This window comes from Mchenga conophoros, linkage group LG15 (assembly GCF_057382185.1).
Source record: "Mchenga conophoros isolate Kocher_MC1m ecotype Shallow Benthic linkage group LG15, M_conophoros_male_GT1.1, whole genome shotgun sequence".
In the NCBI taxonomy this organism is placed as follows: domain Eukaryota; kingdom Metazoa; phylum Chordata; class Actinopteri; order Cichliformes; family Cichlidae; genus Mchenga; species Mchenga conophoros.
The window spans coordinates 26,206,663-26,220,484 of record NC_140540.1 but is presented as its reverse complement, the minus strand read 5'-3'; the positions used below and the strand labels follow the sequence as shown (position 1 = coordinate 26,220,484).

The 13,822-nt window shown below is 42.1% G+C and overlaps 1 protein-coding gene across 3 annotated transcripts in view; it reads right to left on the bottom strand.

Annotated features, from left to right (window-relative positions):
* Positions 1-5,441: 5,441 nt before the first annotated feature.
* vta1 (vesicle (multivesicular body) trafficking 1) overlaps positions 5,442-13,822 on the bottom strand; it is a 63,123-nt gene continuing 54,742 nt past the window's right edge. For all 3 annotated transcript variants that reach the window (XM_085248015.1, XM_085248016.1, XM_085248017.1), the window contains one exon: positions 5,442-7,167. In XM_085248015.1, the coding sequence (XP_085104141.1) occupies positions 7,022-7,167 (146 nt within the window). In that variant the 3' untranslated portion in view covers positions 5,442-7,021. The remainder of the gene's footprint in view (positions 7,168-13,822) is intronic.

The following is a 13,822-nucleotide window of genomic DNA, read 5'->3' as shown; positions in this document are numbered from 1 at the left end:
AGATGTTCCCTCAGTGTTGGCTAGCTCAGTTCCATCTATTTCTTTGTTCCTGACAACTTTTAAAGTATTTTAATTCTGCTTGATGTCATTTCCAGCCACGCATCAATTTCAGAGCTGACCGCTCATTTTAAACCAATGTTTCGGTGATGAGGTTAGAGTTTGTGCTCCAAACAGCCAGGCGCATAGTTTTTCTTTTTTGCTCTTGGGTCCATATGAGATCACAGAGGGCGAACTGAGCAAGCAGACGACACAGCGTTCATTTCTGCATTTTCACTTATTCGTTAATGACTTGCAGATAAATGCTGCTCATTACCAGCATGCATTGTGATTACTCGCCCTTCAGTGGTCAGAATGTTCTTGGTCAAGGGAGGACAAGGAGCGCGTGCAGATGAGTGGAAACAAAGAGCTGCACGCTGCATCTCATTTGCCTCTAAATGTCAATCAAGACGAACTTCCTGCCTGATAAGAAGTTCGGGAGCTGCACGGATTTGCATTCTGCTGGAAAAACTCCTGAGGGAGGAGATCCCCGAGGGCCAGGAAACGCGTCTGATGGAGTCGGCGCACAGACATGATGACGCCTGACGCAGCAGCAGGTAACCGCCCTGTCCTGCTCCCAGCTGCATCCTCACTGAACCAAACTGGACCCACATGAGTCAAAGAACTCCATCTGCTCTGCCCACTCTTTCTAAAATGTTCTCTTAAACGTGCTCCGAACTCGAGTTCATACCACAGATTTTTCACACAGTTTGAGTCTCAGTGGTCTTTAGCTCTGGTAAAACGTTTTCATGCTGTAGTTCCTGCTGCACAAGCGTACACTTTACCTGTGTTGGTACTAGACTTTGTTCCAAAGGTCGGCGGAAGCTGAAGGTGTAAAAGGCACAAACACCTGTCAGGCCCAAATTTAAAGCTTTAACAGGATCAAAACAGGTGAGTTTAAAAAAAAAATGTTCTCAGATATTTCTGCCATGAAGCTGGGAGTCTGGAGGGCGCCTCAGGTGGACATTAGAGGAACTGCAGCACACCCATCTGGCCCCTGGCTTTACGTTTCAGTCCTGGAGGTCTCACGTCGACAAATATCTACAACAGCGACTCACAGCTTTCAAAGTGGAGCCCTCTTATGAAAACATCAGCTTCGGGCTCACAAACTCATGCTGCCGTTTAATGAAGTAAGAAAGTTTTCTGAGAGCAAAGAGACAGAGAGAAAAAACAGTGAAAAAGGAGCAGGCTTATATAATATTAATAAAAAGGAAACAGTTTGTTCCTGGCAGATCCACCAGAAGAATAAAAGCACTTTTATGACAGAGGACAGAACAAGAAGTACAGTGACTGGAATCGGCATGAAAAGTTAAAAACGAGTCTTTCAGGCTTCAGTCTGTTTGTCTTCCAAATATAGAAGCAGCAATGCTTCAATACAGAGAGATTTAAAAAAGCAGATGAAGACATATGAACAAGGAATGAGGAGGATGCACTGATCACAGGTCTGATTCTTTTCGAATCTTCATAATAATCAACAACATGCTGAAACAATAACGATCTCGGCATTTAAGACTTTTCAGGTTTGAGGAACTTCACCTTCAATTTTTACCATTAAAGAAAAAACTCAGTGACTCAGTGTTTTATCAGAATGATGATTAGTTTGATAGAGAAGTGCATTTATGTCTGATGATTAAAGCGTACTTTCATCTCTCACCCTGTCTCCCCGTCTAAAACAAAACTCACTCTTCTCTTCCAGTGACAATCTTTATTCGTGGAGTAAGTAAAGTAAAACAATCGGTCCTCCAGCTTTAGTGATCTAACATACAGGAGGCCTCTCTAATAAATCTTAGAGGAAGCGGCTAAGGCAGGTTTATGTTGACATAGAGGAACTCTTCCTGTTATAAAGAAGCCGGTGATTCAGGTTCTGGAGCAGCTGTGGGTAAATCAGACCGTTTGAAACAGAAATCAAAACAGCGTCTGCTTAAAGCAGGGGTGGGGAACTCCAGGCCTCAAGGGTCAGTGTCCTGCAGGTTTTAGATATCACCCTGGGTCAACACACCTGAATGAAATTGTTCTCCACCCTTTCCTTTACCTACCAGACCCTTGTACCGCAGGATTAACCTGAGTGTCCCAGTCCTGGACGTTTTTTTTTTGTTTGTTTTTTTTTTTTAACTGGGAGGATCCCAGGCCTGATTTTTGTTGATGTATTATAAATGTTCTTGTTTTATTGTTATTTACTTTATTCTCATTAAATACATATCCATTTGAAATTTCATGTTATGTTCATACATGTTAAAAATACCTGCAAATAAAATGAGTTCAGTGACAATTACTGTTTGTTTTAATCAAATTATTGATAACACAAAAGTTAAACTAATGCAACACATATAACAACATAACGAATATATTCAAATAAATACATTTCTTCATGCATAACTCATTTTGGAACGAATCTTTCAAGAATTGAAAACAGTCTGTCCATCCTTTCCCTGCTCTCTTGCGCTCTCCTCTCCTCAGCCTCTCTTTGCTGCCTCATGTCCTTTCTGATGAGGTCTAGCAGCTCATCATCCCTGTGTCTTTTCCTCTTTCTCCTTGTTGTGGGTGGCTGACTCACTTCCTCATCACTTTCGTTTTGGTCACCCACTGCTGAAATTAGGACAGGAGGCCTAATGGAAAGCCTTTGTCCTATCACCTATCACATTCATGAGGACACTCCAGTGCCAAGTACCAACAGTGAGCTTCCCACTGACTCCCTCTCCTGCGCCTGGATACTTGCAATCCTAAAGGCAGAGGAAATCAAAAAAGACAGTAGACAAATAAAAACAACACAACGACTCTTAGTAATTGCACATTTATTAATGTGCGTTCTTAAGAATTATCTTCTTGATAACACGCATACATACTTTGTATTTTTCTTTAAGATTTCCCATTTCTTTCTGGCCTGCAAAGGGGTGACTTTCCCCTGCAGGTCCAGCTTCTCCAGAACTGCCCTGATCACACTCAAAAAATAAGAGAAGACAAAAAAACCATGGCAACTATGTTAATCTGTAAATCCAAAAGTTTTCACAGCAGAACACAAGAGCTGTGAAATCTGGACATCACAGGTTCTGTACAGCATGAGGGTTAATAAAACTGTACTCATATGAATATGATGTGTAAATTGATTTATTCATGTACCTCCAATGCCACAGTGGCCAAATTCTTCACCCCAGTGAAGAGGTGATGATTTTCTCCTCTCATTTTAATAAACTGAGCCATTTGGTCTTTGTTCCCTAAAACTCATCACCAAAAGGTTAATTTGAAAAAATAAAATAAATAAAATAAATAAAAATTAGCTGTATGTAAGTGGCAATACATGAAAAACTGCAGGACCCACCATACAAGCTAGTTTACGCGCAATTTTTACGAAGATTATTTTAATTACACAATAACCATAAGCAAATGCCAAAGCCTAACAACACAACTGCTACTAAAATGTAACTTTTGTACCACCAGACTTTCTTATACTTACATTGAAAAGTGCATTCCTCTCCCGCATTAACTCCCGCTTCGACAGCAATTGTTATGAGAAAAATTCTCCTGTATGACCCGCAATGAATCCTGGGATATGGCTGGCCACAAAGGATACACCTGACCCATCTTTCAAATCTGGGGAAAATGAAAGATGCATTTGTTGCCACATTTGGAGGACTCCTCAAATTTGGACAGCCTTCGTCGCATCGCTGTGATGTAAATGCCTACAAATGCGGCCATCGAAGCATGCTACCCCTGAATGGAGACAACCGTTGAGGAGGTAATTTAGCCATTTAAATCAGCTGTGTTGGATCAAGGACACCAGCCCTTGAGTTCCTCACCCCTGGCTTAAAGATGTATTCTCCCATTTGTCCACCAAGGCATCCTCCCTGCGCCAACTCTGTGGCTCTAAAAGTTTTCACTTCTAATTTCCAGAGAAAAGGTTGTGGAGACATGAACATTTAACTGTGACAGGTTAAGCTGGACATAACTCAGAGATTAGTATAGGTAGACATGCTGAAGTTTTGACGATAAGCTGGGACGCCTCACCTCTGACCGTCCCCGGCTGGTTCCTTTGGACTCTGCAGAAAACATCGTTGTGAAGCAAAGTGAAACCATGTGTGGCCACATGACACAGGAAACCCATCCATAACAGCCTCAGCGAGTCCTCAGGAGGATTTCTCAGAAAGGAGAGACTGACCAGAATCAAACACTGGTTCAGTCTTCAGGACGAACCCTTCTCAGCAGTTGTGGCTTTGCAACACGATCTGCTTTACCACAGATGCTCTATGTCAAATTAAATTGTGTTGGGCACCGCTTTAACCCAGACGTCTCAAACTTGAATGTGTCTGCTTCATCACAGGAAGCTACTTTCCTTAGTGCTGCAGTCACAGTTGAGAAAGTGGCTGCTGACTGCTACAGGCCCTGAATCATTTTACCTGAGCACGGACGAACTCGTAGTCTTGTAGCCGCTAAAGATCTCCAACCACTCAGTTTTTGTCGTCTTGGTGTGTCACTGTAGCAACAAGATGGAGTCAGTATTGGTAATTCTATGAAATCTGCCTACAATAATAGTTAACCATGACAAATCAGCAGACATCACAGGTCCTCTACACAGTGACATCGTTTTTTTACCTGCAAAATGGAAAAATGAAAGTATCACCAGAACCCAACCAGCTGCAGTGCTTCCGACAATCCAGTCCTGTAGGAAGACGTGTTGAGGACGAGTTGGACTCATCGATGCAGAATCATTTTCATTACTATCTGCCTGCATCTATAAATGAGCTGAGAGTGACATCATCAGTCCCACCAGGAGACCTGTCTGATCAGCACAGGATTGAAAATGAGTAGTGTTGCTACTAATATGAAAAAAATCAAAGCAATCATCTTCCTACTTGCAGGAAGTTGTGGTCTTATTTTTACTCTGCTGTTACCGAGCCGTGAATTATTCCTCATTTTCTTCGCTGTAGATTTGTGGTCAATATTTAGACGTGTCCTCGAACCTGTGAGCGGACATGAACCTGTGGTTGGTCTGCAGCCCTTTGGAGCGGGTGTTTGGAGTCGTTATTCAGTCACCGGCAGCAGATTAAAAGACCTACGCTGTTGAGTTGTGTTGCTGCTCTTTGTGATGGTTAGCTAAATGAGACTAATAGTAGAAGAAGCCGAGAGCTGCTGCCTCCTTTTGAAGAAATGGGTCCTCCCCGAGGGGCGGCTCAGAGACGACCACAGAGCACCGTCTGCAGGCTTCGAGGGTTTTCCTTCAGTGTTGGAGGATCTTTACAGCGCTGAGCTAATAGCAGGATCCATCTGGTCCTACTATAAAGATGCAGATTTCATTAACATGGAGCTCATTCTGCTGCACGTCTGTTGGGCTTGAGCTACACATGCTTTCATTTCCAACACAGTGACATCAGTTATGAATAAAACACAAACAGGAAGAATCAACACTGCTGCGCATTTCCAACATTTTATTCAAATTGCTGTAAATCACTGATTCTGACAGAAGCTTCGTGCAACTCTGAAAACCTTCAAACAAACCAAGAATGATTAACATTAAATAAAGAGAAAAGAACTAAAGCTGAAACAACAACTGCCACCCCCCATCTCCACCAGCACACACACACAGTGATATGTCAACATGAAACAAGCTTTCAGGAGATAATCCTCCGCCTCCTCGGCCACACGACGAGTCAGAAGGCCGACAGCCACGCTGCCCCAAGGCCTCGCCGCCTCCATTTATTCTGCATCACTGAATATCAGGACAGCGTCCGTTTGACAGTGACACAAATGAGACAGTTTTCTGTTACAGAAGAGCAAAACGCCAACAGCCAAAACAATCACAGCGAGCAGTCGCAGACATCCCGACAGCAGTGATTCAGACACAGACACTTTTTCCTTTCTGATATCGTAGAAGAAGAGAACCTGAAGCAGGGAGCTGAAGGCCGTCTGAAAACGAGCATAGCTCGTTCAGCGTCTGTCGCGTGTCATCTCACACTCTTGGCATTCTGAGGAATACTCTTATTAGTTTTATTGTGTGATGGGAAGATTGACATTTAGGTTGTTTTTTTATATACTTGTGTGAAGTTCGAAGCTGCACTTAGAAGATGAGCTGATCGAGTCCGAGATCACTCAGCGCCCTCCGTCGCAGTTAGAAAAGACGTGACATGGACTCACTCGTGAAATCTCTGATGATTCTGGGTAATTTTGCAGGAAAAATGGCAACAAAAAAACCCCCAATTACTTAAATCTAGCCGCCAATTAATTTAGTTTGGCCCCTGAAACTCTTACAGTTGTTATTTGTCATTAATGCTGTGTCAGCAGAAAAAAGGTTGAATGTTGTGACCTTAAAGTTACTTCGAGCTTCGAGTTGAACATTTTTTTTCTCACCATATACACAGAACACAAACAGAGCCTGCTGCACTCAAACCAAATATTTCCGCTGTTTTTGTTGTGTCGATCTGCGAGTTCCTAAATCGTCGTTCTGCCTGTGACACAGTTTAGTGTCAGGAAAGCAGAACATTTTCATTTTCTTGTTTATTTCTCTTTAAAGTTTGAACAGAATGATTTCAGACTTATTTTGTACTTTTTGTAAAAAGTGATGTTTCAGAGATTTGCTTTCCATGGTAACGGTTTACCGATGCGTACGCGGCGAGCTCCGTGATGTTAAATGGCAGCCCGAGGACCTTCTGCTGTCTTCTCAGACCAATGATGAAGCTGTGATGTGCGTCAGTCGTCAGAGTCGCCGTGTTCTGCCGTCGGACTGTTGTCCTGTCAATCAGTGCGACTCGCAGCCACACACAGGCAGCTATTGTTGAACGCTGATTTCCATTGTGTCCTCGTCTGATGGCGAGCTCAACGGCCCTCTTCAGTGTGTGTGTGTGTGTGTGTGTGTGTGTGTGTGAGAGAGTGAGCTGCATCCTCAGCTCGCTGTTGGGCCGGATCAGTGACGGATAGAGTGGCGCTGCTGGAGTGAAAGGGGGGGGGGGAGAGAAAAGAAGGGATGGAGGAGTGGGCCGGCAGGAGGACAAGGGCCTCATTCTTTGCCGGTGGTGAGGAGTTTCAGGGCTTTCTGGAGGTTCTGGATGGCCGTGCCCACGTCCTCGTACTGCAGGGCGCTGCCGGCGTACTTGCAGTATTTCTGGGCTTTGGTGAAGTCTTCCGGGGAGAGTTGGATGCCGCCTGGAGGGAGGGAGAGCGGAATGACAGGAGGATAAAGGATGGAGGGGGGCAGAGAGAAGGAAACTAGTGAGATCAGATATAATGTACAACAACTACAAAGCAATCAGAGCAGCTCTGAGGGCTGATCGCGCTTGAAGACTGATTTACTGAGAAACACAAAGGGGAGGATTGATGCCAACCATGGCACATTCCATCAAACGGCAGACAGACAGATCTGCACAAGCAACTGTTGAGTTTCCTTAGCTACAGGTGGCTTTAGGAAAGGAGACAAAAGAAAGGAAAACAGCAAAGGATCCCTTTAATGTAGATAACATCAACTCTATGATCACACCCAACATGAAACTTTATCTGTAACATGGAAAAAATGTCCCACAAGTGTTACAGTGACTTGAAGTATTTGGTTATTACTTCTGATGCTATACAACAAAAAACCCTGAAAGTTAAAGGTTACAGATTCATTTTACAAATTTCTTCTCATATAACAATACTTGTGTTACTGCCACTGTGTGAGACACAGGATGGATGGATGGATAACATGGTAAATGAACGGTTCTTCTCTTCTACCCCTGCAGTCACAGCTGTTTATACCGAACGCCTCATTTACTCATACGAGCACGTCTCTGCACTTCCTGTCTCAGCGATCAATATCTAAGCCACAGAAACATGCAGACTGCAGCAGGAAGGGTCACCTCCTGAGCTACAGCTGGGCCTACGATGGATGAATGGATGAATTCAGGAATAGCTGGAATTTTTCTAAAGTTTCCAGCAGCTCCACTCAGTTTTGTTCAACTGCTGCTTTGAATAAAGTTTCAATGATAAGAAAATTTTTTTTTTTTCTGGGGGTTATAATCAAGCCGCTGTCATCCCATTTTACCAATTTCCTGTAAGTTTCAGTTGTCGTCCGTTTTGTTCTGACCTGCTGCACAAAAAAAGTGTGTTTGATTGTGAGCATTGGAGAAACGAAGCACAGCATGAGTCTTCTGCTCTGCTCGGAGTTTATTTCTGACTTAAATTGCCTTTAAAACACTCGAAGTCCCGCTGTGATCCGCGTCAGCCCATCACTGTCTGTCAGTGTCAAGGGGATTGTGGGTAATTCATCTCTGCGATCAGAATGTATTTAAATAAAGACTCATCAGTAATCGGCCCGATGAGGGGAGGCGTCAGGGAGGAGACACAGCGTCTGTGTGTTGTTTAATAAAGAGATGTGAGGCTGTAACAAGTTCATGATCCTCGGAGATAAACCGCTCCCTGTGAGATCATCATGTCGCTCAGCCTCTTGCTCTAAACTTGTCCACGATCTTTTGTTTTAAATCTCAACAATTAAAGAATCAGGTTTTTCTTATCATCTTCTCCCGTCCTCCCCTCTTTGTCGTTTTACCTAAAATATTAAAAATGATGTGATGTTGACCGGTTTTGGCCCAGCTCAGTTTAGTTTTATTCTGCGTAGCAATTAAAGAAAACACGAACAAAAGAAGTGTAAAAGTGAAGATCCCGACTAGAGATGGCACGATACCACTTTTTTATGTCCGATACCGATACCGATATCATAAATTTGGATATCTGCCGATACCGATATGAATCCGATATAGTGTTTTTTAATCAACAAAACTGTTTTTTAAAATATCTTGCTGCATTTTGCAAGTCTGCAAGTTCATACTCAAGTTTAAAACAACAACTACACTAAAGCTATTCTGTTATACCTGTATACAAAAAAAATATTTCATAGTTCAGCAATACTGATCAATCTAATAAACTTAGACCTACACCATCCTCCCTATTCTGGTATTTTAAAGAGTACTTAGCGTAAATATTAAGCAACCTAACTAATAGGGTTCCAACTCCCAGCAACAACAAAAATAAATAAATAAAAAATAGGGAACCACCCCTCACGCTCCACCTCATGATGCTTAATCGACGTAATCAACCTTAATTTGATGCAGTGTGAAAAAAAAATGCACAGAAATCAATTCTTTTTCAAGAAATATTAAATAGATTCAACATCTTTCTTCAACAAAATTGCAGACTGCACAGATGGTACCTTCCCAAAGTAAAAAGTACTATAGCTTACTAGGGTATATATATTAGACTTAATAGTTACTATATACAGTAATTGACTTCTATTCATTTTACATCAAATTAAAACTTTGGGTGTCAGATAATTATTTATTAAAAGCTCGACATTTTAAATGAGAATAAGAAAGAAAAGTATGTCTTTGTGCCCCCTTTTCCCAGTTAATGCCCTATCGGCCCCCCTGGCTAAACTTTGCTAGATCCGCCCCTGCACAGTTACCAGCCGTCAGCTACGTAGAAAAAGATCCTCGAGTAGAAAGTAATATTAAATAAATTGTAACAACAGCTTATCAAGCTTAAACGTGCTGCTGTTGTTCAGCCGCTGGTTTCCTCTTTCTGGTGCAAAGTGGACCAAAAACAAACAAGAGAGACAGACTCGCGACAGAAAAGCCGATCAGCTGATCATTTAAGCAGTTTCACGATTGAAGTAGCAGCCGGAGAGCGAGAGGCAGTCGCTTGTTAAGCTTAACGTGGGAATGCTTTACAAACATTCAGAGATGGACTTACACACGTGCTTTACTTCTCTCGGGGATAACTTTGTCGGAGATGAAATGCCAGGTTGCTAGCGAAGCTCCAAATGCTATCCAGACCACCGACAGGTCCCGCATGCCACAGCCACTCTATCACGTGACGCATACTGCTCCGACTGCTAACGTTCTGAGGTGAGTTACGGCGTGTTGCAAGTTTTGTGAGGTGCTTTCGTGATATTTAATGGATCGGATTACATTTTTTATTTTTCTCCGATATCCGATCCAGTAATTTAGGTCAGTATCGGACCGATACCGATACGTAATATCGGATCGGTCCATCTCTAATCCCGACACACCGAAACACTAAGTAATCTAAAGTTTTACACCCTGTGTACAAACTACCAAACAGCAGGAGGTAGAAGCTCAAAACTTATCGAGACCGACTGCTTTTCGTCAAAAAATAAAGAAGTTAAAGAAAGATTTCATGCTGAGTTACTCTCACACTGAGACCGGAGAGATGAACATTTCCCATATTAAAGTTGAACACGAGCATTCCTCTCAAAGTCAGTTAATCTAATAAAAAGTAAATTTAACGGTTCACGGTTTTATTTATAGTCTTTATAGCTGAAACTTCATAAAGGTTGGCTTTCTTATATTTTTCCTGAGATATGAGTAATATTGAGTATCCAGGATCATTTGAAAATTCTTATTTCAGATGGGTTTTACTAATTTTAATATTTATACTCCGTTTCACAGTGGTGGAATTTTTAAGATTTCCAAATATTGTGAAATTTTATGACATTCTGTGTTTTGTTTTAATTAATTAATTAATTTTTAAACAGTCAAAGAACATCTTCAGATAATTTTCTACTTCATTCAGAGGTTGTTCCACGTTATTTCCCTGGCACACTGGTGTGTGACATCGGCAAACAATATGACCTTCAATGACTTTGACATTGCAGCCATGTCATTGATGTACAGTATAAAAAGCAGTGGCCTGATGACAGATCCCTGAGGAACCCAGCAGAGATTGATTGAGCTTCCAAGATAACTGTTAACCTATACACACACATGTCGTGGGTTAAGTAAACAGTTGTGATCGACTTTCTAACAATGATTTTTTAGATCTAAAAATATTTTCACAGCTTATTCTTTGGTTTCATTTGTAGGTGTTACTGAATCTATAAGGTCAAGCCTGCAGTGACAAAAAGATGTTTGTTTTTTCTTCTAAAATTCAAAAATGTTCTCTAACCAACAAGAACAGTGAAAAAAGGCAAGCTGGGGTTTTATTTGCAGCATATTCCACTCTTGGCCCTCCACCCATCAGAGTCTCTAGGGGCTCACAGCTCAGCCTGAAGAAAACACAGCTCTTAATGTGGGTGTAACACTATAGGAAACATAGACCCTCCTTCACATACAGGACTCCAGAGTATTCTATAGGGGAAAAGAAAAAACCCAACCTTGTAAAGACCCTGCCCCCAGGAAACTGGATCATGAGCTCAGAGCATGTTTCTCTTTCCCTTACCTTTATTGCCCTCTTCTACTTGCCCCTCTGATGCTTCCTCCCCAATGTTTAAGCGCATGTTTTGAACGTTCCAGCTAGGAGTAACGGTTGTTTGGTTTCTACCTCTCTGACGATTTTGGAGCTTGGTCATGGACACGGATATGTTCCACCGTCTGTCCCTGCTTACCGGTTACCAGCAGAAACTTTGGTCCTTTAGCACTGCTGTTGGAGCTGTGCTGCTGCTCTGGAAAATTAGGTTGATGTTGTATTGTTAAGAAACCTGACCACACAAATGTAGGGTGAGCAGCTGATATCAGACTGAAAGTTTCTGTGAGGTTTCAGACTGAAAATGGCTCACAGTCGCTGCTCCAGCTGTGAGATGGGTGGAGTTCAAGTTATTAACTTAAAAAAAACAAACTTGTTTTTATGAAGTATGGGGTCACTGTGTCAGCACGAAGCAGGGAAAGATGGAAACAACTGCAGAGGCATAAAGATTTGACTCTTTGGACGTACCATTTCAGCTCTATGAGGACAGGTTACAGGTCATAACAGATCAGTGACCAGTCCAATTAACACATACTGTACAAACTGCCTCCAGCCATCAGATTCATCCAGTTTTAACTATATTCTAACTTTCTTCTCGTTCGTGATCTTTTGCTTCTTACCTGTCTATCCTTGATTTTACTGTCTATCCAGTCACAATTCATTTATTTTTGCAAAATCGGTAGACATTAAAAAAGCAAGAAATTTCAACACAATAATACAAATAAAATCTTGAAAGAATCCATTCCTAGAGTCCCTGACATTTATGTAGAGTCTTTGCTCCCTTGTTGATTTGCTTTCTTGTTTGAAACTGTTCCCTCCTCTCTTTGCATCTACGGGTGGTCGATTGGCTCCTTTGGAGTCCCATCATCTCTCTTCTAGCCTTTACCCGATCATTCCATTTTTCCCTCTTTCATCACTCTACTTGTTCAGGATGTTTCACTCCCTCAGTCAATCCTTCCCTCCTCAGAGGACACTCTTTAATGTAAACCAGGCCTCTGCTGCGCTCTCCTCGCTCTACGCTTTGCTCTGCAAACAGACCACGAGACGTGGTCTTGGACGGGACACGTCTCCAAGCCACGAAACGACTGACGGCGCAAAATCGAATCATGTTAATGCATTCTGACGAATAATATTCAGTCTCACTGCTGACAACACGAGCAGGTTACTGCAGGCTCTGAATGCTGCAGACAGAGAGTCAAGACTACGACCTCCACTCCAGGGACCTGGTCTGATTCTCTTCTTCTTTTCTTTTGTGTTTGAAAAGTAAATATCAACATTACTTCAAATGAACACAGCACCTTGGTTGTTTTTGGTGCCACGTAATATTCAGCAGAATTTTCTGGATTTTGCTTTTTAAACACGTTTACCGATTCTACAGGTGACTGACCGACACTGTTGACATCACAATGATAAATCACAGTCCACAAATGTACACGAACGTGTCCATACTTGCCGAGTTGGGCACGAGGCTCAAGTCATTACCATACCATGGTAACAAATCCAAAGATGATCTAAGATGTGCTACATATTTCTGTTAGACAGTTCGGACATAGTGAACCTCCATTTACAGGGTGTTTCCAGAAACCAGGTTTCTCTGAACAATCCTCAGACGTGACAGTGAGCAGCTGTCACTGGATCTACTTTGTACTCATAAAACAGTCTCACAGAAAAGCAGTGATAAAACATCCAACCATCTGCACAGTCTAAGGGCGATAACTGTCTCTTATGGACAAAGAAAAAAAAAATCAATTTAACAAACCATAAAACATGGTGAATGAGCAGATTTCACTTGGAGATTCCACTCAATTCCACTCTTAATAAAAACGGTTTCTGTCTGTAGTTCACTCCCTTCGAGTTTCTTCACAAGTGGAAAATGATGCACATCATCTGCATTGAGCGCCTGTCTGAACACAAAGTCTTGAATATCCACTACCCACAATGCAAATCTCTGCAGCTTTTCCTTCCCACTGTTGCCACAGCACTTGGCTCGTATGGGTCATGTGATTGTATTGTAGGGTCTTCACCTTACAATATCAAGCACCTATCTAAATAAAACTGAACTGAACTGCATTAAATGCATCCACCCTCTTCCTGTCACATAAAAGATGAAAACTAAGATGGAAACTGTCCTCAGCAGTTGTCCTGAAGGTGGCCTCCTAAAATGCCTGCGTGTAGATAGAGTTTCCTTAAACATGAGAAAGTTAAACGCTGAGGTCACTTGTGTATTTTTGGGCATACAGACCGCAGCAAGACTTTTCTTCCATTAAACAGAGGGAATAAATCTACAGATCCATCCAGCTAATGCTTCTTCTGCACAGTTAATGTGTAGCATATGAAACAATAATAACACCAAATTAGTTTTCTACTTTAACATTAACATGGTGGGCGCCTCCATAAAGGACCTCTGAGAGTCTCTGACAAGCAGGGCAGGCTGAAAGAACAGATCAACAGATAATATCTCTCTTGGCTCTGCGGCTCTCGTAAAACACGCTCCTCTGCTCTTAAAAGTGTCCGGGAGAAGAACGGGAAAGAAATGATTGAATAATGTTTCACCATAAGCTTCTAA